This window comes from Nannobrachium achirus, assembly GCF_963921795.1.
Source record: "Nannobrachium achirus genome assembly, chromosome: 18".
Classification (NCBI taxonomy): Eukaryota; Metazoa; Chordata; class Actinopteri; order Myctophiformes; family Myctophidae; genus Nannobrachium; species Nannobrachium achirus.
In genome coordinates this window covers 54106413-54127474 of record NC_137825.1, presented here as the reverse complement: position 1 = coordinate 54127474, position 21062 = coordinate 54106413, and the positions used below count along the sequence as shown (strand labels likewise).

Here is a 21062-nt window from a genome sequence, read left to right as displayed (position 1 = left end):
AATTGAGGGGACGCCTCCCCCGCTTGGCGGAGAGTGTGGCGTGATAGAGGAGGTTTCCCCGCACGCGTGCATGTCTCCAAAGTGGCGACACAAAGAGCCGTCTACTCTCCAGCGCCAACTAGAGTCTGAAAATGTCCGAAAATGACCCTTTTTTGAGCAGGTGGCTGCACTGGAAAGCCAGCAGAAATTGAGGGGACGCCTCCCCCGCTTAGCAGAGAGTGTGACGTGATAGAGGAGGTTTCCCCGCACGCGTGCATGTCTCCAAAGTGGCGACACAAAGAGCCGTCTGCTCTCCAGCGCCAACTAGAGTCTGAAAAATTCCGAAAATTACCCTTTTTTGAGCGGGTGGCTGCACTGGAAAGCCAGCAGAAATTGAGGGGACGCCTCCCCCGCTTGGCGGAGAGTGTGGCGTGATAGAGGAGGTTTCCCCGCACGCGTGCATGTCTCCAAAGTGGCGACACAAAGAGCCGTCTGCTCTCCAGCGCCAACTAGAGTCTGAAAATTTCCGAAAATTACCCTTTTTTGAGCGGGTGGCTGCACTGGAAAGCCAGCAGAAATTGAGGGGACGCCTCCCCCGCTTAGCGGAGAGTGTGGTGTGATAAAGGAGGTTTCCCCGCACGCGTGCATATCTCTAAATTGGCGACACAAAGGGCCGTCTGCTCTCCAGGGCCAACAAGAGTCTGAAAATGTCAGAAAATGTCCGAAAATGTCAACAGAAATTGATTTTACGCCTCTCCCGCTTAGTGGAGAGTGCAGTGTGGCAGAGCAGATCTCCCCGCGTGCATGTGTCCAAAGTGCCGACACAAATAGACGTCTGCTGTCCAGGGCCAACTAGATTCTGAAAACGGCACTTTGTGTACTCAATTTTAATTTGAAAATAACAGATCTACAGGCTCACAATGCGTTGTGATGCAACGCATTGTGAGCTTGTAGATCTGCTATTTTCAAAAGATATTTATTTAAACATTTGAAAACTTGAAATGGGAATTCTGCACAATGAGTAGTCCTACTTTTGATACTTTAAGTACATTTTAATGCCAATACTTTTGTACTTTTACTCAAGTATATTTTGAATTCTGTGACTTTTACTTGCAACAGAGTATTTTTATATAACACTTTTATGGTGAGTTGTTACAGGTATATTTTCATTAATTACATTAATATAGTAGCCTACCATACTTTGCATCTGTCCTGTCAAAATAAACAGATAAACCCCTGCTCTAGCCTATGATAGCTCTTTTATGGGATTACAGTAGAACGAATTGAATTGGAATGGAATTAATTTTGTTAAATGGCTTTTAATAGCTCGCATTCCACGAATTTCAATCTGAAAGAACCTGGAAAATGTGTTAGGACAATTAGAAGTACACTAGTATAGAGACATACATCATATACTCATCTTTTAAATACATTTGTGTCTTTTAAATATACATTATTTACTGCACTTTTATTTTGAAGGCTGGAGCCTGGCTTATTTCTGCCCGCGCCCAGACCGGAAACGTTCTTTCTGCTCATTTCACGGACCCGAATAACACTGTCACTTGAAATGGGCGTGGCTATGTCTCCGTCACGTGATCTAACACGGAAGTTGTTTCTCTGGCTGCAGCAGCAGCAGCAGCAGCAGTTTAAGTAATAGGAGAACCTTTCCACCTCTATGGGGAGAAGAACCAACGCTTTGGTAAACAAACGTTGTCACCGAATTAAAGTCGCGTCGGGCGAGGAGAAGCACGCGAACACGGCTTCTGTGGGCCTTTTCTAGAGCAACATAAAGCCCACGGACGGATACGGCGCTGCTGTTTATGACCAATGATAGGACGAGTAGCAAGTGAGGTGAGAAGTACACCGTTTATCCAGTGGTGGGTAAAGTACTCGCATTCTTTGCTTGAGTAAAAGTATCAATACTGCAATGAATGTAGAAACACTCTGTTACAAGTAAAAGTCCGGAATTAGAAATGTAGTTGAGTAAAAGTACAAAAGTATTGGCATCGAAATCTACTTAAAGTGAAACTACTCATTAAGCAGAAATTGCAGAATGTCCCCATTTCACAAGTTTTCAAACGTATGAAATGTTTAAAAACATCGTTTAATATCATTGTGAGCAGCTATTTTTAAATGGCCGATGGTTGGGTTAGGGTAGTTAGTTTTGTAAAAAATAATCAAAATCTAGAAAGCTTTGAAATAAGTGTAGTGGAAGTACAATATTTGCCTCTGAGAAGTAGTGGAGTAGAAGTAAAAGTACTGGAAATTGGAAATACTCCAGCAAAGTAAAAGTACCTCCAGTCCAAATTGTAGTGTACTTGAGTACAGTACTTGAGTAAATGTAGTTACTTAGTACTTTCCACAACTGTGTTTATCTCATTAAAAAGCCCTGCCATCGTGTCATAGTGCTTTTCTTTTTAAAGTCTGTGTGCATTTTCTCGCTGCTGTGCTTCTGTTCCATGAGACAGTTGCATTTGGAAGGTGAACTTGCCCAGGGTGAATGTCTACCAGCACCCTGCACGCTGTCATGCCTGTCCCGGCCGCGGCAGAGCCCGTCGTTGATCACCAGAAGCGCTTCCAGGCTGCTGTGGATGTCATTCAAAACCTCCCGAAAAATGGTACGGAGGCCACTAATAGAATCCAGCATAACTCTTGACAGCGTCCCAGAGCACAATCCATTGACGCTACTGAAGAGCACAATCCATTTGGTTATTTGTACACTTTGGGAGTTACAAATTGATATATTACACACAGGATTATACTGAGTATTTAAAGTAAACCGGGCTTTTACTATAAATAGAACGCTTTCTGTGTGTGGTGTGGTTTGCACACAAGGCTCCATTCATAACACCGCGCCCCTTGAACTGATTGTTAACCAGTGCTCAAACATTTCAAAGCATAATGTATGTCGAGAACTCCTGGATTCACTTACAACAACGATCCAAGGCACTGGATTCGGTCGAAGAAACCAAAAAAGTATATTGCAGACCCACGCAGCACTCCTGTACAAGAAGATTGGCTGTAGCGCATGTTAGTGCTGCTCTTGCTTGCTCTGTACGTTGGAAAGGCTGCCATGTTTGTGGGCAAGTTTCCTTAACGTACCGTGAAAATTATTTTATGCTTTAACTATTGAAAAATAGCAGATATACAAGCTCGCAGCGCGGCACTCGAGCTTGTAGATCTGCTATTTTTGAAAAATCGTGAAAATTAGAATTTTGACCCGATTCTATAAGTGTCTTTTGAATCCTTCTAAGACTTTTTGAAAAACCTATGTTTCTATGTCAGCAATCTGGCCAGCCATCGTCAAAGAAAAGGTCCTTTTCACTTCAACTGGAGCTCAGTTAGTCTGTTCTTGAGAGACTACTATGTCGGTGGTTCTCAAACCTTTTCATGTGAAGGACCCCCAAAATGATATGTATTTGGCCACGGACCCGCATCTCAAAATATCTAGTTCCAGGGACCACCCAGAAACAAAATTTGAGTTACAAACGTTCGCTTTGAAAATACATAATGGTCAAAAGATTTGCACACATTTTCACGACTTTTTCAAAAATAGCAGATCTACAAGCTTGCAGCGCGGCACTCGGTGCCGCGCTGTGAGCTTGTATGTCTGCTTTTTTTCACTGGTTAACGCATTCAATAATTCTAGGCCTAAATGGGTTAAAACAGTTGCAGAGAAGTCATTTCTTTTCATGGTTCCGTTCTCTCCCAACTGAACTCTATAATCCTCTCTAATTTCCCCCTCCGTGGAAAAGAGGAATGGACACCGAGCTTAAACGAGCGGACTGTGGAAGGGTACGATTACACTTAAATAAACCATTACGTCTGTCTTGTCTCCCAGGCTGCTACCGGCCCTCCTACGAAGTGATGCTCCGATTCTACGGCCTGTACAAGCAGGCTGTGTGTGGACCCTGTACCGTCTCCCGCCCCGGCTTCTGGGATCCAGTAGGACGCTACAAATGGTGTGTGTGTGTGTGTGTGTGTGACAGTACACATGGGGCGTGTGTGTGTGTGTCGCGAGCACCGAGCGCATGTACTTACATACAAACATATTATAAGGGAGCAATCGTTTTTTATGAACAGCACCCAATTCAATTCAATTCAATTCAAAGGGCTTTATTGGCATGAGAAAACATACGTTTACATTGCCATAGCAGAAGTGTACACAATACAATACAATCAGAACAAAATATGTACAGGTGAAAACAGTTTTCATGCACCACGGTAACGTGCAGGCAGAGCAGGGATATATACAATGGTTTTTAAGGTGGTTGGGTTCCATTTGATATCCTTCTCTTATCACAGCAGCTCACGAATCTTGCTGCTGTGTATGCACATTGTTTTACTTCACCCAGCAGGTATGGGAGTTTTTCATCATTGGTCATATTTTCAAACTCTCCTTGGGTGGTTATGATCTGTGGGAAGTATGTGTCTCTGATGTCTTGGTACAGCGGACAGGTGGTTAGAAAGTGTAGCTCAGTTTCCACTTCATTTTGTGTGCAGTGGGTGGCGGGTGCAAAGTCTGTCTTCTCTAGGGAGCCAGGTATGCCTGTGACGTCCTTTCTCGATTGCAAGACTGTGCTCACTCAGTCTGTACCTAGTCAAGATTTTTCTTTGTTTTGGGTCGGCCACCTTGCTCAGGTATTCTGCCATGGTGTATTCTCTGTTTAGGGCCAAATAGCATTCTAGTTTGCTCTGCTTTTGGGTTGCTTCTCTCCAATGTGTCAGGTAGCTTTCTTTCTGCTGTTTTATAATTTGGTTTAGTCCAGTGAATTGTCTGTCTGGTGGCTCTGCTTGTGTTTGTGTACAGAGTTCCCGGACCAGTTGGCTGAGGGGGCATCTCTCTAGGGTTTCTCTGTGTGTGAGTGCCTTGTTATGAAGTGCATCTGGGTCACTTTCTTTTAAGTGGTTATAAAATTTGAATGCTCTCTTTTTTATTTTGATTATGAGAGGGTATCGTCCTAATTCTGCCCTGCATGCATTATTTGGTGTTTTCCGCTGAATTCTGAGAATTGATTTGCAGAATTCTGTGTGCAGGGTCTCTATTTGATGTTTTTCCCATTTTTCAAGGTCTTGGTTTGCGGCTGGTCCCCAGATCTCGCAACCATAGAGGGAAATTGGTTCTATCACAGAGTCCAGTATTTTTAGCCAGGTTTTTATTGGGATGTCTATTTTTATGTTCCTTTTGATGGCATAGAAAGCCCTTCTTGCCTTGTCTCTCAGGTCTTTTACAGCTTGGTTGAAGTTTCCTGTGCTGCTGATGTTTAGGCCAAGGTAGGTGTAGTTTTTTGTTTGTTCTAATGGGATTGTATTTAGAAAGAATTGCTGGTTTTGGCGGCTGGATCTCTTTTGAAATATCATGATTTTAGTTTTGGTTAAGTTTACTGTAAGGGCCCACGTCTGGGAGAATTTGTGCAGGAGATCGAGTTGCTGCTGCAGTCCTTTGGTTGGAGACAGTAGCAGGAGGTCATCTGCAAAGAGTAAGCATTTGACTTCTGTTTTGGCTAGGGTGATGCCTGGTGCTGCAGACTGTTCTAAAGTTTTTGCCAATTCATTTATATATATATTAAAGAGAGTTGGACTCAGGCTGCATCCCTGTCTAACTCCCCGGCTTTGGGGGAAGAAGTCTATGCGTTTTTCTCCTATTTTAACCCCCTGGAGGAAAATAGGAGAAATAGATCGGCTATTTCCACTCTAACGTTCTTTTACGTATAAAGTTGTAATTTCTTTGTATATTTAGGTTTATGTGTCATATCTACCATGTGCAACTTACAAAGCCTACAAGCCAAACAGAAATGTAATTGTCAATGACGAAAACACAATGAAATCGCTAATCGCAATTATTTGAGTGACAATTAATCGTCGTGTAAAATGTCCTCCACAAACGTGCTGGTTTGTCTCTTTGTGCCAGGCATAAAAGTGGGTGAGCAGTCTGGCAGCCTGGAAGGATTAGAGGAGGAGGTGGAGGTGGGGGAGGGTCATGCTATTTTAATTTCAGTCCTAGGGAGGGTCTGCTGATTTCACTTTGAATTGAAGGGAGGGTCATGCAATTGTTTTATTAAAAATAGTCCAGTAACACTGCCAGGCAACTATTCAAGTAACATTCGCAGTGCCCACCCAGAACTTGCTTCTCTGTTCTGACCTCGCCACTGGTTAGGAATAACTATAAGTTTAGGTTTTAGGCATAATTCTACTGTGGTAAATGTGATGTTGTAGGGTAGGGTCAATCTTTTTTTTAATGCTTAGGGAGGGTCATGGCATTTTATATCAGGGCTTATACGTTTTCTCCAGTAGTACCCCTCAATAAAAAACGACCCCTCCCTAACCTTGCATAAAATTATGATTATTATCAGTACTTTTTTTCTACAGGTAGATCTAAATATGACGTTTTTCATGTTAAACAATATTCAATATAACCGATCTACAAGCTCACAAGGGTCGCATTGTGATGCGTTGTGAGCTTGTAGATCATCCATTGTCACTATTTTTGAAATGGGGCTTAAGTGATTAATTCCTGGTGTATTAGTGTACGCTTTTCTGTTTTGTGTCTTGAGCTGAAAAAGTTTGGGAACAGCTGCTCTTAAAGTCTCTGAGCCATGGATTACACATTAGGGATAAGCGATATTATCGTTTATCATGATAAAAAAACAGTCACGATAATCGTATCGTGGAGATTTCATTTATCGTGATATCGTCATGCACTGGGATCAATTTCACCTTTTATTTGCCGAGCTGCAAATCCGGTACTTAAACCCTCTATAATTGGTAAAAGGTACTTATAATATACGTACTTTTCTTTTTTTTTTCTTCTTTTTTTTCACTCTCTATCAAATGTCTTTGCCAAAAAATAGCCAATCTACAAGCTCACAACGCGTTGCATGAGCTTGTAGATCTGCTATTTTTTGGCAAATGTTCCGCCCCAGGATATTGGATTTTGATTATCGCGGTAATATTGTAAATCGTGATTTTTCTTTTGTCACAATAGTCGTGATATGAAATGTTCCTATCGTCCCATCCCTATTACACATAAGGTTGCACTGGTAAATGCACAAAGAAGTGATTGTTCCTGTTTGACATTAGGGACGCCTGGAGCCAGCTGGGAGACATGAGCAGGGAGAGCGCAATGTCTGCATACGTGGACGAGATCAAGAAAGTAGCTCAAGAGGTACGGTGAACCCAGCAACCAGGATGGGTCTCTCAATGCATTTAGGCCTGGAATTATTGAATGCTTTAACTGTTGAAAAATAGCAGATATACAAGCTCGCAGCGCGGCACTCGGTGCTTGTAGATCTTCAATTTTCTTTAAATCGTGATTTGTTTTGCAAGTATTTTTAAATTTCTTTGAATATATATATTTTTTAAAGCGAACATTTGTAACTCAAATATTTGCTTCTGGGAGGTCCCTGATACAATATTTTGAGATGGGGGGGGGGGGGGGGGGGGGTCCATGGCCAAATACATGTAATTTTGGGGGTCTTTGGCATGAAAGATTTTGAGAACCACTGACAGAAACATATGTTTTTTCAAAAAAAACATTTGAAGAATTTTGAAGACATTATAGAATCGGGTCAAAATGCAAATTTTCAAGATTTTTCAAAAATAGCAGATCTACAAGCTCGCAGCGCGGCACTCGGTGCCACGCTGTAAAATAGCATAAAGCATAAAAGCATAAAATAATTATACGCAATAATATGTACCCGGTCTAATCATATAATACACACTTCAAGAAAAATAATAATAATGCATGATGTGTGAGCCAATATTTCTGCTATTCACTTGAAGCAACATAGTCCAACTGTAGCTTGCAACCCAGTCTGCAACCCATTGCTATCCACCTCCCATTGAGTCGAGAACCAATTGATGCTAGCCAAACATTATGTGATGGTCAAAACATTTATTAATACAAATAGGACTAAATACCCATGTATTTTGCTTACTTTATCTTGTAACTAAAACGTTGTCTCAATTTTAATCACTATGCTTTTAACCCAAATAAAGTCTACCCGTCAATGTCAATCAAATTTTCTTTAACACCGCAGGTCATAGACACCACACCGGTTAATGAGAAGACTGCCTCGCTCTTCCAACACTTTGAGTCTCTCTACGTGGTCATAGATGACATGCCCCGTCCGCCTCAGTCTTTCCTCAGTCTCAGAGAAGGTGAGCAAGCTGTATGGGCTGATAAGTTCAAGTCCTCCATAGGCCTGTCACAATTAATACATTATCGTCTAATCGCAATTATTTGACATAATCGTCATAATCGTTTCCATTTTCAAAAATAGTGAAAATAGCAGATCTGCAAGCTCAGAACGCGTCGCGATGCGACACGTCGTGAGCTTGCAGATCGGCTATTTCCACTGTAATGTTCTTTTTTACGCATAAAGTTGTAATTTCTTTGTATATTTAGGTTATGTCATATCTACCATGTGCAACTTCAAAGCCTACAAGGCAAACAAAAATGTAATTAGCCCTATTCACAGCCCGCCCACTCAGCAACTTCCTGGTGCTGAAGTCACGTTTTGAAGGGTATAACCCTGCTAAAAGCCCATAGAGTTAACACAGAAATCTAAAATTTAATGCAATTTCCGAATAGTAAAGTATGAAATACGGCTAGCATGATCAAGAACACAAGATAGTAAAAGGCACAAAGCATTATAATTTACTTTACCGTTCGAAATAATGATTTATTGGCTTTAAGTCCAGCAATTTCTGTGTTGTTTTACCCTTCAAAGCTGACGTCAGCACCAGGAAGTTGCTGAGAAATTTGCTGAGTGCGTGGGCCGTGAATAGGGCTTATCGTCAATGACGAAAACACAATGAAATCGATAATCGCATTATTATTTGAGTGACAATTAATCGTCATGTAAAATGTCATCATCGTCACAGCCCTAGTCCTCCACAAACGTGCTGGTTTGTCTCTGTGCCAGGCATAAAAGTGGGTGAGCAGGCTGACAGCCTAGACGGATCAGAGGAGGAGGTGGAGGTGGAGGAGGTGGAGGTGGAGGTGGAGGAGGAGGAGGTGGAGGAGGTGGGACCTGAAGACGAGCCTTCTCCTCCTGAAGCTCCAGAGCAGGAGACGAGTCCCTGTGAGACCACTGAACTCACAGCCTCCACCATCCCTCAGGGTAGGACATGACTTAAAACCCATTCAGGCCTAGAATTATTGAATGCTTTAACCAGTGAAAAACAGCAGATATACAAGCTCACAGCGCGGCACCGAGTGCCGCGCTGCGAGCTTGTAGATCTGCTATTTTTGAAAAAGCTGTGAAAATGTGTGCAAATCTTTGAATATATATGTATTTTCAAAGCGAACGTTTGTAACTCAAATTTTGCTTCTGGGTCTCTGGAACTAAATATGTTGAATGGGGGTCCGTGGCCAAATAAATATCATTTTGGGGGTCCTTCACATGAAAAGGTTTGAGAACCACTGACATAGTAGTCTCTCAAGAACAGACTAACTGAGCTCCAGTTGAAGTGAAAAGGACCTTTTCTTTGAAGATGGCTAAGCCAGATTGCTGATCATAGGGTTTAAAAAAAAAAAACCTTAGAAGGACACAAAAGACACACAATCGGGTCAACATTCTAATTTTCACGATTTTTCAAAAATAGCAGATCTATAAGCTCGCAGTGTTGGAGCTCGCAGTGGTCTCATTGCCTCGGATGAGCTTGTATATCTGCTATTTTTCAATAGTTAAAGCATAAAATAAATGGGTTAAGGCTTCGCTTCCTCTCTTCCTGTGCAAAACCACCTCAAGTAGTGGTGGGCAATCCCGTTTGTTTCAGTGAACGAATCATTTCGTTCACGTTCATGGTAATGATCCGTTCAGACTATTCATTCACGTTCACAGCGCGGTTGTCGCGTGAAAAACTGCAGCCCGACCTCCCGTCCTGTGCGCCGGGGGCTATTAGGGCCGGGGAACGTAACAGTTTCACGAAAGCGTGAACGTAACAGTTCAAGGAAATGAACGGAGTCTCGCGTTCACAAGTCTTGCTAATGATTCGATTCTTATGAACGAATCACTCATGAACGACACATCGCTAACCTCAAGCTCTGAGAGGTAGCTAGTTATCTCCCCCATACGTTTGCATATGTTTGCAACTTTGCATTGGGCCTGCAGTATAGCCTCTGCTGCAGCAAGCGCCACTAATCCATACCCCTTCCCTTTTATGTTTAACCCATTTAGGGCCTAGAATTATTGACTGCTTTAACCAGTGAAAAATAGCAGATATACAAGCTCACAGCGCGGCACCGAGTGCCGCGCTGCGAGCTTGTAGATCTGCTATTTTTGAAAAAGCTGTGAAAATGTGTGCAAATCTTTGAATATATATGTATTTTCAAAGCGAACGTTTGTAACTCAAATTTTGCTTCTGGGTCTCTGTAACTAAATATGTTGAATGGGGGTCCGTGGCCAAATAAATATCATTTTGGGGGTCCTTCACATGAAAAGGTTTGAGAACCACTGACATAGTAGTCTCTCAAGAACAGACTAACCGAGCTCCAGTTGAAGTGAAAAGGACCTTTTCTTTGAAGATGGCTAAGCCAGATTGCTGATCATAGGGTTTAAAAAAAAAAAATCACACCCGTGTGAACTGAGCGGTGGTTTACCCACCAACCCCATGTGTGTGAATGGGGCGCATGGCGCTGGGGAGCACTAGAACAGAAGGTATGCTCTTTTTTTGTCGTCAGAAGAAGAATTTAACCGGATGGAAAGCGGTTTGTTTTGGTTTCATGTCAGCATGTAGTCAGCTGCTGTCGCCGCTCGGTTTGTACATATATCGGCGATATTAATCAGATTAGATAAACGGAGAATGGCCGTGTTGTGCGAGTCGTCGGAGTCGATGCAGTTGCACAGGGACAATTCGCCCCCCACAATGCTGCCTGTAGTATAACAGGTAATATATAAACGTACAATAATATTACACTATTAAATTGCGGTCGCCACCGCTACAGCTTGTTCTGTATGAAGCCCGTGTTATACTGTACTTCGTCATACGACGGTGTTGCACGCGAGCAAAGTCGGAAAACTTGTGACGCAGGTCGTAGTACAGTAAACTGGAACATACATTGACCATAATTGGGCTTTAGAGTAAATATCCATCTCTAAAGCTATCTCTAAATTAGCCCCATATAGAACCTCGGCTATCTCTAAATGAGTATGAATGAATGAATTAGGAGGACTATATGTATTGTCAAAAACATTAAAGGTGAACAAGTTATTTATCACCTGTGAATATATGAAGACATTAATGGTTTGTTAACAATGAGTAGCCTGTATCCTCTATGAATGAATATACAGACTAGACGGTATGTGATCTATACACAATGTAGGCCTATATATCAATGAATGAATGCACTAGAAACCTACATGAGTTGAATACTTTCAACTTCATGCAAATCATGCACAGAAAGGTGGTTTTATTTAGGCTGCTCAATTAACAATGTTTAACAAAGACACAGGTAAATATTTAAAGGTAAATAGCCTACCTGACAATGTAAAGCTATTTTGCTATTTGAATAACATGATTATGTTGATGTATGTTCATTCATTAAGTCACTGGTGAGACTGTTTTGCTAGTCTATTGTTAACTAACTCTGAGCAAGTGCAGTTAGTATATTTTATTAAAGATTTGTCAACAATATTGCCAAAGCAACATTACTGTATTGCCTGGTAATACTAGCCTACTTTTTCTCCAGACCAAATGGCATTTTTATTTAAAAGGTTGTTCTAACATCTTGCCCCACCCAAAAAGGTGCATGGAACCCCCCAAAATATACGCTGTTTTGTGCGGGAAAACAACAAAAATTGCACCGCGGGCGGTGCCCGCGCATGAGTACTCAAAAAAATTTGCCAGGGTTGGCAGGTCTGCAGTGGTCTCATTGCCTCGGATGAGCTTGTATATCTGCTATTTTTCAATAGTTAAAGCATAAAATAAATGGGTTAAGGCTTCGCTTCCTCTCTTCCTGTGCAAAACCACCTCAAGTAGTGGTGGGCAATCCCGTTTGTTTGAGTGAACGAATCATTTCGTTCACGTGCAATCGTGCATGGTTATGATCCGTTAAAACTATTCATTCACGTTCACAGCGCGATTGTCGCGTGAAAAACAGCAGCCCAGCCTCCCGTCCTGTGCGCCGGGGGCTATTAGGGCCAGGGAACGTAACAGTTTCACGAAAGCGTGAACGTAACAGTTCAAGGAAATGAACGGAGTCTCGCGTTCACAAGTCTTGCTAATGATTCGATTCTTATGAACGAATCACTCATGAACGACACATCGCTAACCTCAAGCTCTGAGAGGTAGCTAGTTATCTCCCCCATACGTTTGCATATGTTTGCAACTTTGCATTGGGCCTGCAGTGTAGCCTCTGCTGCAGCAAGCACCATTAATCCATACCCCTTCCCCTTTATTGTCTCCACCAGCCGAAGGCAGGGGGAGAGTATGTTTTCGCCCCTGTCCGTCCGTCCGTCCGTGCGTCCGTCCGTCCTCCGAGTTTATGTACAGCTAATCTCCGGCGCCATTGGCCCAATCGCTGCCAAACTGAGCACACACACTCCCTAGATGCCAATTCAGAACCTCTGCCCCACATTTTTCTATTGGCCCTGTTCTAGCGCCACCATGAGGCCGATGTTTGCAAAACACATTTCTGTACACTACTCCTACAGATTTTGTCCAAAAATCCTACAAATCGGTAGACAGTATCTCTACAGTCATGTGATCATCATGGATACGTCCGATTTTCCATATTCCATCCTGATTGGCTACAATTGGCTTCCAAAGTTTGCAGGATTGCTCCGTTTTGAACAAAATGCCTCAAATCATGAACACAGCGTGCAATCTTGGTGAAATTGGGCGTGCACGTTCCCACTAGGTAGAGGAAGAAATGCCAATTCAAATTTCTCAAATCAGCCTCATGGTGGCGCTATAACAGGGCAATTTGTGTGGCCTGGTGGAGACCTGTGCTCGGAAGAGCACTGCTTCTAGTGTTTAACCTCTTTTGGATTTACAGCAGTGGTTTTCAACCTTTTTCACATCAAGGTCCATTATTTATTGGGCATTTGGACCACCATTTGATGAGGTTCATCCTCTCAGACCCAAAACGTAGAGGGGACTGCCCCATAGGTCTAACTCCGATCTATAAGGGTCAATTTGGTTACCAACTCTCCATCATTTAGCTGAGGACCACCTGGAACCCATTAAAGGACCACTGGTGGCCCCCGGACCACTGGTTGAGAACCACTGATTTACAGGCGCAGGACACGTGTTTACAACACCTATTGTCCAAACGGTTATCATTCGAGTGGATACTTACTGGTAGGGCTGTCACAATTATTACATAATCGTCTAATCGCAATTATTTGACATAATCGCAATTATTTTGAGATAATCTTCATAATTATAATGTTCAAACATTTAAAAAAAAATGTGGAAATAGACGATCTACAAGCACAACGCATCGCATCACGACACGTTGTGAGCTTGTAGACCTGCTATTTCCACTATCAATGTTCTTTTTAAAGTGTAAAGTTGTCAAATATGTCCTTCATTTCTTTGTATATTTAGGTGTCATATCTGCCATGTGCAATTTCAAAGCCTACAAGCCAAACATAAATGTATTGTCAACTACAAAAACAATTAAATCGTTAATCGCAGTTATTTGAAAGAATGACAATCGCCAAGTAAAATGTCATAATCGTGACCTACTTAACATCTTTGAATAAAAACCTTCAGACGTAAAATGTCGTCCTCTCCATTCCCCATAGACGCTGCTGTGTGTGAAGGCTTGGTGGTGACCAGTGACTCGGAGAACGAGATCTTCTGTGACTCTGTGGATTCAGTGGAGCAGCTTAACAGCAAGGTATGACTCATGAGAATAGCTGAAGCGACGCGTCTCGTGGTAATGGCAGTGGTAAATGTATCCATAATCATCCACGAAGATGATAATCCATGTTGAGCTGCGCTCTTTTCCATGTTATCTTGTGATAAAGTGCACGGCTCAGATTGGATTATCCCACTTACCATGGCCACTTAGTGACGATTAAAAATAAGCACTGTTTATTCATTTCTTGGGGTATAATAATCTTTGGATGGACATTTTGTATCGTCACTGTCTTCATCAACCATAGAATACGACCGCTCCTGCAAGTAGGAGAAAACAGGGGTCTTCAACGGGGGGGTCTGGGACCCCTAGGGGGTCCTCAGAGTTACTACAGGGAGTCCTCCAAATCTTTGTGCAATAGAAACTCGTTCTCCCTTTTTTATATGCATGCACTTGAACCCTAGTGTCCATATCCTGAGAACGTTAGCCAATAGTAGTGTAATTTTAGGATGGGTTTAAGCTACTTAAAGTCAAAGAGTGTAAAGCATGCTCACAGTATTTAAATAATATTATTGAAAATGCTTTTTCAATAGTTCATTTATGAACCTGATGATAATGCTGGGTTCAACTGTGTTCACAGGTGGAAGTGGCCATGTCCAATGGACTTCAGAATGGCCACGTCCGCTCTGCGGCGGCTCCGGTCCAGTCCCATCAACTGGAGAGCGTCCCGGAGGCGACGCAGGTCGGCGCCGGTCAAGGCGGAGAAGGGGCAGGAGACGGGAAAGGCCCGCCCGACAGGAGGAACCGGGAGAGCGGAAGGGACGCCACGCACCACGGCTGGAGAGAACGTATGTACGCTGGTGCCAGTAATCATCCCTGGGAAATTCGTGTGGTTCAGTGTTGTTTTTGACAGCAAATTTTGATTTAGTTTTAGTCATAGTCTTTTAAATAAAATGTCATTTAGTTTTAGTCATAATTTAGTCACCTGAAAAGTATTAGTTTTAGTCTAATTTTAGTCGACTAAATATCATAAGATTTTAGGCGACTGAATCTACCGTTGATTTAGTCGACTAAAATGTATTTTGGCAGGCCTTGATGGCATCGTAATGACTGATTTTACACTTGGTTATGTGCTGAAAATAGCAGATCTACAAGCTCTGAGCTTGTGGATCGGCTATTTTCAGCACGCAACACCTGAGAGCAACCGAACATAAAATTACTCTCTTCTCCCTCCCTAACGTTTTAGTCTAGTTTTTATTTTGTTGACGAAATTGTCAATATATTTAGTCTTAGTTTTAGTCACCACAGCTTAGTTTTTGTTTAGTTCTTATTTGGTTTTCGTCAGTGAAAAAAAACAGTCGACAAACGTTTTAGTCGACAAAATCAACACTGGTGTGGTTCATGTGTTCATATTTATGGCTAAGTCCCATCTGCAGCGGACATTTTCCATATAAAATGACGTTAACCTTCTGTTGTAGACCAGGGGTTCTCAACCAGTGGTCCGGGAGGGGTTTCGTGGAGCACTGGTAACCAAATGGACCCTCATTAGCTGTTTAACTCTTGAGAGCGTTTCATTTTATGCTCTCAAGAGTTAAATTATTGTTCAACATCTGCAATACTTAATTTACGCAAGTCTACACAAGTAGAGAATGTAGAAGAATTGTTATTTTGGTCAATGTGTTCTAGATTCTATGTAGCAGACAAACCTGGTTCGTTCTTCATGACGCGATTGAATTCTGTGTTCTTTGCACGAGGAACTGCAAGGTTTCAGGGAAATATACTTATCGTATTTACATTGCATTGATTGATCCAATATACTCACAGGGCTTAGAGCTACATTTTAAGTAACTGTGTAAAGTGCATGGAAGTACTGTACAGTAACCTGTATGGCATTGGTTCTCAAAGTGGGGTCCAGGGAAACCCCGTGGGTCCTTGAGGTAGTTCCAGGGGGTCCCCAGCTAAATGATTGTTAATTACCAAATGGACTCTTATGGGTGTGTAACATTAATTATGGGTAAGTTAAATTAACATTGATTTTACAATGTAAATTGGGGTCCCAGAGATGGAAATGCCATTGAATGGGGGTCCGTAGCCTAATGCATGTCAAACTGGGGGTCCTTGACATTAAAATGGTTGGGAATCACTGCTATAGAGCCGTAAAAAAATCTTCTTATATGGGGGGTCCCTGGCATATCTTTTCAACGGGGGGTCCGCGGGCTCATAAGTGTCAATTTGGGGGTCCTTAGCCCCTTTTCCACTACAGGGCCGAACCAGAACTAGAACCAGAATTTTCCAGAACAAAGGAAGAATTTTCCAGAACCCGTGAAGTTCCAGGACCAAGTTCAGCTTACGTTTCCATATAACCAGACCCAACCGGGAAGGTCCCAAAAAAGAGCAGCAGTGCTGCTGGCCCCGCCTATAGGTTCCCAGAACTCAAGTTTAGTACTACCTCAAAAAGGCTCCCAGAACCTTGTCTGAAACCGGGCCGTGCGCTATGGAAACAAAACCTGAACCCCAAAAACATGTTCAGGTTCTGGAAAGTTCTGGTTCCAAAAAGAGGAACCAGTGAAAAAGGGGCTCTTAGTCTTGACATGATGAATAAGTTTGAGAACCACTGCTTGTATGGAACCTACAGTGACCCGCGTCGCGTTCCACAGGGGGCGTTCCGCCGGGCAGTCCGAGGCGTCCGGCTCGCGGCGCCCCGGCGATGGGAGGCGGAGGCGGAGGTGGCCGCGGCGGAGGCGACGGCTCTGAGGACGGGGACGACCGGCGGCAGCAGCAGGACACGCACCTGCAGCAGCAGATCGTGCTGGCGCTGCGGAGGCTCCGAGAGGACATGAGGAGCGTCATGGACAGGCTGGAGGTGGTGGAGAGGCTCGCCGCCGTCAACGTAAGCCTGTTCTCTCTGTGGAATGCATAGCGTCGTTGTCGGGTGGAAACCTCGTATGCTCAAAACCGTTCGTTTTGCATGTATCATTTTAAAAATGTTTTAGAGGCGCGAGGCGTTGTGTGCTTGTAGATCTGCCATTTTCACTAGTTTTGCGTGACAGTCTTGAGCGACGAAGCAGGGCTTTGCTTCACGAAAAAACTTACAAATTTGAAACTTGGAGATGGAAGGTTTCTGCCCGACAGTGACGATAGGTTCTTCATTTAACTTTTACTCATCATATTCTTTTCTAGATTTTGAGGGGAGGCAGAGAACAGCCGATAAATTATGATGCTAGCTGCTTTCCATAGCATAGTACCTTTTTAGTTGATTCGGTGAGGGAGAGACTAATGTACCGCACACAGGCTGAAGAAGAATAGATTTGAATTCAGATGAACAAAAAAAATATATATCAGAAAGACTTTTCTTGTCATGCGTGGTTTGCCTGGCTCCAGCCCATAGACTCTCTGAGCGGACTGCTTCTCTGGTCTGGTGTGCAGTTTATCCCGTCCGAAATGGCATTGCTCCAATGAGCGCAGTGGGTGGGGGTGGGTCTAACGAATAAGCAATCCGCCCAAGCAGTCGAAATGATTTCAGGAAGAGCGCACACACAGCTGCACACACACACGCTGATTTCACCACGCTGATTACGTTTCTGATCGCAGTTGTGTGTGGAAGCAGTCGCGCGCACACACACACACACACTTTCTTTTTGCCATTGTGTGTCCTAATGCCTGGCCAGCAATGTTGTGCGCACGGATGAAGGAGAGGTTACAAGCACTGTGTCCCAACTCCCAAGTAGGCAGATCTGCTGATCTCTAGTGATTGGTTTTAGGGGAATTCAAAGTCCCTCCCCCCTGTAAATTGCTCAGACTCGAGCTTCAGCTGAAATCCGGCTAATGTGTAGTATGAGTAGCATGTGATAAAAGTTTGTAAAGTGTTCTTTCCATATAGAGTGAGCAGTGGCTGTACAGTGGTGGAAAGAGAAAATGGACAGACTAATGTTACTCTGGTAATATGACTCGCTCACATCCAAGAGTCTTAACGTTGTGGCCTCCCTAGTTGACCTTAAGCTATGCACTATTAGGGCTGTCACAATTATTACATAATCGTCTAATCGTGATTATTTGACATTATCGCAATTATTTTGTCATAATCGTCATAATCGTGAATGTTGAAAAATGTCCGAAATAGTGGAAATAGCAGATCTACAAGCTCACAACGTGTCGCGACGCGTTGTGAGCTTGTAGATCGGCTATTTCCACTATCAAAGTTATTTTTTAAGTAGTAAGTTGTCAAATATGTCAGTCATTTCTTTGTATAATTAGGTTATGTGTCATATCTACCATGTACAACTTCAAAGCCTAAAAGCCAAACAGAAATGTAATTATCAACGACAAAAACACAATTAAATCGTTAATCGCCAATTATTTGAGTGACAATTAATCGTCATGTAAAATGTCATATCGTGACAGCCCTATGCACTATAATTATTATTTTCACTACTTATGTAGTCTGTGAGCGAAGCCATACAAATTACAATGTGGCGTTCAGTGGCGAAGCCAAACTATACAGCCTGCCTATGTGCATGAAAATAAACACCTTCAGGCATTTCACCCTTCAGAGCTTCTTCAGTGGGAGACATTTCTCAACTGTCTCTGTTCTTTTTCCATCAGGCCCAGAATGCAGATTGGAGACCATGTCTGCAGTGTGCAGCTGCAGCCTCAGATCAAGAGGTAATTATGATAATAAAATCTATAAATGGTATTCCTTGGGAATTTAAACTAAGGTATTAACACTTATTTGGAACAATTTAAAGGGAGAGTTCACACGATTACTTGTTCCTATCGATTACTCAACCCATGGAGACTTGAATTCATGCATATATTTTTTAGTTTTTGTCTCATTCCTAAGACAATAATTTGATGACCAGCAGTGGTTCCCTATGGAGACACTAAGAGTCTCCTCAAATTATTGGCTTAGGAATGCGACAAAAAAAAAAAAAATCCATGAATTCAAGTCTCCATGGGTTGAGTAATTGATAGGAAAAAAGTCATTTTGGGGGTGAACTATCCCTTTTAACACTTTGTGCCCAAGACGTTAACACGTTTTCGGCACTAGATGGCGATCTTTGCTAATCTAGGCGATTCTTGGGCATTCTCTATTGCTCAGGGGGACGTATGATGTCATGACACAACTGGAAGCAAAAACTCAAAGGCTCCTAAAAACCTCATCCCATGTTATTGAATGGAGCGATCTGCTCATAGCATGCTGTACTCTGTGTCGCGCCAGTCTTCTTCATAGAGGATCGTGCAGAATTTTTTCACATTACTAAAAGAGAATATTCTGCGATTTTTTTCAAAGGTAGGGGCAAAAACAACCCTTTTTTTTTGCAGTGAGTATTTGCTAATAAAACAAGTATGTTCTATAAAGAAAAGTAACTAGGCGTATGGGAAGTTGCTGAAATGGCAGTGGTGTTGACTTGTTTATGAGGTTAAAAGCACACACACACCTACCTGTGTTTGTCAACAGGAGGACAAATGGTGGCCTTTTGACGTGTCGGGCCGGACTGCGCTCCTCCTGCTGCTGTGGCCCTTTGTTGCGCAGGGCCTGGTGCTCCTTCTGAGGAGGTCCCAGAGGAGAGGCCGCGTCTCCTCGTGAACTCGCCTGGCGTGGACAATGCGACCGCCGTGTGGACGCACCGCTAGTTCATCGCCATGTGGGAGAGAGAAGGACTGTCGCCGATATCAATCCATAGGAACGTTTCCTCCAAAGTCACCTCTAATTCTACGTGCGCAGGACAGAGGGGAGAGGACTTTAGCCCATTCAGAACGGGTACACTATATTGTGTATCATTATTTTATGCTTTAACTATTAAAAAATAGCAGATATACAAGCTTGTACATCTGCTATTTTTGAAAAATCGTGAAAATTTGAATTTTTAGCCGATTGTCTTTTGAATCCTAAGGTTTTTTGAAAAACCCTATGTTTCTATGTCAGCAATCTGGCTAGCCATCGTCAAAGAAAAGGTCCTTTTCACTTAACTGGAGCTCAGTTAGTCTTTTCTTGAGAGACTATACTATGTCAGTGGTTCTCAAACCTTTTCATGTCAAGGACCCCCAAAATGATATGTATTTGGCCACGGACCCCCATCTTAAAATATTCAGTTCCAGGGACCACCCAGAAGCAAAATTTGAGTTACAAACGTTCGCTTTGAGAATACATATATTCAAAGATTTGCACAAATTTTCACAACTTTTTCAAAAAATAGCAGATCTACAAGCTCGCAGCGCGGCACTCGGTGCCGCGCTGTGAGATTGTATATCTGCTATTTTTCACTGGCTAAAGCATTCAATAATTCTAGACCTAAATGGGTTAGTGGACTTACTAGGAATCATTGTCCACCGTTTTGGGTTCTGTTGTAAAGCTCAGGTTCCAGGAACACTATTATAATCACCTATTAATTTATTTTAGTTGATAACGGGAGTGATTGTCGTTGGGGGGGGGGGAAGCTATTCAGTGTCGAGTTGATGCTTGTTAACATGATATCCCATTCACAATAAACCTGATCAGAGTTTATCGATATTGTGTGAAACCTAAATACCAGTTATATGCTGTACTAATATTATCTGAGATGCTGAGGTATGTGCATCCGATCGCATTTACGTTTTCTTTCCCCTACTGTTCGTTTAAGGCAGGGTTCCCCAATAGGCAGCCCGCGGGCCGCAGGGCCACTGTCTGGCCCCCACCAACCCCAGTAATAATGGTGGTATAAGAGCAGCAACAAAACTAGTATTTCGTCATTGTCGGGTGGAAAACCCGTATCTCAAAATGTGTACGTTCTTTCGCAAGGTAAAGCTCTGCTTCATCAAACAAGGCCGTCGCACAAAAGTAGTGAAAACAGCAAATCTACAAGCACACAACGCCTCGCGGTGCGAGGCGTTGTGTGCTTGTAGATCGGCTGTTTTCACTAGTTTAAATCATTTTTAAATGATAAATGCAAAACGAACAGTTTTGGACATAAAAGATTTTCACCTGACAACGATGATATCTGAACTGTCGCTGGAGTAGCGGGAATGCCACCGTCGCCCCCTGCAATGTTGTGGCCCTCGGCTTGGTAACCCTAGACATAATTCGGCCCTTGGGGAAAACTAATTGGGAAACCCTGGTTTAAGGCATCCAAGGTTACATTTTTAAATGTTCCGATTCACACATTTCATTTGGCATGTGATCATTTCTAGGGAGAGCGCTGTGTACAGTACAAGATGTTGTGCGCATGTAAATGCATGCATACGATGTCTTGTACCTGCAGAATATCGTCTCAGTGAATGGATGGTCAACTCG

General features: G+C 42.8%; 1 protein-coding gene across 1 annotated transcript; it reads left to right on the top strand.

The window, feature by feature from the left end:
* The first annotated feature begins 1617 nt into the window (after positions 1 to 1617).
* Positions 1618 to 20589, top strand: acbd4 (acyl-CoA binding domain containing 4). The gene is made up of 10 exons (XM_080747583.1): positions 1618 to 1830; positions 2448 to 2597; positions 3821 to 3941; positions 7060 to 7144; positions 8019 to 8139; positions 13737 to 13831; positions 14433 to 14640; positions 16450 to 16682; positions 18395 to 18454; positions 19251 to 20589. The coding sequence occupies exons 2-10, from the start codon at positions 2480 to 2482 to the stop codon at positions 19377 to 19379; spliced, it is 1170 nt and encodes a 389-aa protein (XP_080603709.1). The 5' UTR covers positions 1618 to 1830; positions 2448 to 2479; the 3' UTR covers positions 19380 to 20589.
* Positions 20590 to 21062: the final 473 nt, after the last annotated feature.

Bases quoted from the DNA above. Each gene is read 5' to 3' on its own strand.
- acbd4 (XM_080747583.1), top strand. From the start codon at position 2,480: ATGTCTACCAGCACCCTGCACGCTGTCATGCCTGTCCCGGCCGCGGCA. The intron at 7,145-8,018 runs GTACGGTGAACC...TTAACACCGCAG, and splicing joins TCAAGAAAGTAGCTCAAGAG to GTCATAGACACCACACCGGT. The intron at 13,832-14,432 runs GTATGACTCATG...CTGTGTTCACAG, and splicing joins TGGAGCAGCTTAACAGCAAG to GTGGAAGTGGCCATGTCCAA.